Source organism: Lepeophtheirus salmonis, unplaced genomic scaffold (assembly GCF_016086655.4).
Source record: "Lepeophtheirus salmonis unplaced genomic scaffold, UVic_Lsal_1.4 unplaced_contig_7862_pilon, whole genome shotgun sequence".
In the NCBI taxonomy this organism is placed as follows: Eukaryota; Metazoa; Arthropoda; class Copepoda; order Siphonostomatoida; family Caligidae; genus Lepeophtheirus; species Lepeophtheirus salmonis.
In genome coordinates this window covers 1-2,000 of record NW_027296069.1, presented here as the reverse complement: position 1 = coordinate 2,000, position 2,000 = coordinate 1, and the positions used below count along the sequence as shown (strand labels likewise).

General features: G+C 29.2%; 1 protein-coding gene across 1 annotated transcript; it reads left to right on the top strand.

Annotated features, from left to right (window-relative positions):
* Positions 1–870: 870 nt before the first annotated feature.
* On the top strand, positions 871–1,702 carry LOC121131520 (glutamate receptor ionotropic, kainate 3-like). Its single transcript, XM_040726945.2, has 3 exons — positions 871–1,016; positions 1,074–1,171; positions 1,225–1,702. The coding sequence occupies exons 1-3, from the start codon at positions 969–971 to the stop codon at positions 1,613–1,615; spliced, it is 537 nt and encodes a 178-aa protein (XP_040582879.2). The 5' UTR covers positions 871–968; the 3' UTR covers positions 1,616–1,702.
* Positions 1,703–2,000: the final 298 nt, after the last annotated feature.

Below are 2,000 nucleotides of genomic sequence, written 5' to 3'. Positions count from 1 at the left end.
GTTATCAAAGAATGAAATACAACGTTGGTGTGCCATGAACTGAGATAATTTATCTTTATCTAAACAATAATAGATACTTAACAAATTTAATATTGGATAACTGAATTATAATACTTTTGAAAACATTAAAATACCCATTTTTTATATATAGGTATGTGAACTGTTAGATAATGGTATAGTAAGCTTATTTGGACCAACAGATTTATTACTTGGATCCCATATACAAAATCTTTGTGATGCACTGGATATACCACATTTGAGAAGCAAGGTTGATGTTAAAAATTACCTCTTGTATCCATTAAAATTTATTAATTCTAGTAGGATGGACATAGAAGATTCCTTTAAAAGAGTTCAGTATAAATCTTCATCCATCGCAAGATGTTATGAATAAAGCATATAAAGTTTGTAAAAAAGTCAAAACATTTCATAATAATAATGTGCTTTGTTATTTTTGTAGGATTTAATGGTATTCTTAAATTGGACCAATGCCGCCATATTATATATGAATGACTTTGGTTTAGTACGCCTTCAAGATTTAGTTCGTTCAAGTACACAATCTCGAAAACTAGATTTATATATATTCGTCAAACTAATCCAACTAATTATAGAAATGTTTTAAAAGAAATTAAAAAAAAGAATTTTCAATATTGTTATAGATACAGATTCAAAAAAATATTCAATATCTTTTTAGGTAATTTAAAAAGTTCATTACGGGTAAAATATATTTAAAAAATTAATTTTCAGAGTTATATTACAATTACAAATGAATAACCAAAAGTATCACTATCATTCACATCCTTGATGTAAAACATGTCTGTTTCCAATTCATGAATATAATTTAGAATTTATGATTTTCAATATAATTATACAGATTTGATTTAGAAGATTTTAAATACAATCATGTAAATTTAACAAGTTTTCGACTTGTTGATCCAGAGTCGATAAGAGCTAAAAAAGTATTTGATGAAATGGTAGCTCTGAGTCCAATAAGACGATCAATTCTAAATTCAACTAATGTGATGATACATTCAAATATATTAATTAAAAAGTTATATTATCAAACAATTTTTCAGATTATCTTAACAGAACCTGCATTAATATATGATTCCGTTATGGCTTTTGCCAAAGGCTTGGAAAATGTATCAGCACTTGGATCACTTATTTCAATGCCGTAAGTTTAAAATTTAAAATATCATAGTAGTTACAGTAATTTATTTCAAATAGGAAAATATCTTGTAATGACGAACTTCCTTGGGAAGGTGGATCCATTCTCTTCAACTATATATCTTCTGTTAAATTTTACGGACTAACCGGACCTATAAGATTTTTAGAAGCGAAGAGAAGTGGTCTAAAAATGGATCTCCTCAAATTAAAAGCAGGAAAAATGACCAAAGTAGGGGAATGGAAACAGGAAATCGGACTAAACATAACTGATATGTATGCATTTGTGCAAGGAAGACCTCCAAATATTACACTTAAAGTTCTATCTAGAATAGAGCGCCCGTTTGTTATGTTTAAAAAGACAAAAGAAGGATGGAACAATAAATGGCAAGGAAATGATAGATTTGAGGTTTCTGATATTATTTTTCAAAAAAGCCTGTTACCACATACTTAAAGTTTGAATTTTTCCAAACTGTTCCCAGGACATAATTTTTAGGAATCTCAATACTTTTAGGTACAAAATAAAATATTACTTCGTTGAAAAAAATGAAGTCTTTCACAAAAGTTAACTGTTTATAGAAATAAATAGTGGAAACACGTCATTGGCTGACATCAAGGTTAATAGAAATACAAGGTTAGACCATGTAATCGGGCTTGCAAGACTTTTCAATCTGATGTATTGTACCGACTGCTGGGCATGCCAGGCAACTTTTGACAAACACGTAACGCCTCTTGGTCTATGAGGTCACTATTGAAAGAATTTTCAATTTAATGTATCGTCAAGGTTGATAATCCTGTAGAGAAAAACGCGTACAAGGAGAAGAGGGGGAGAAAGTCTT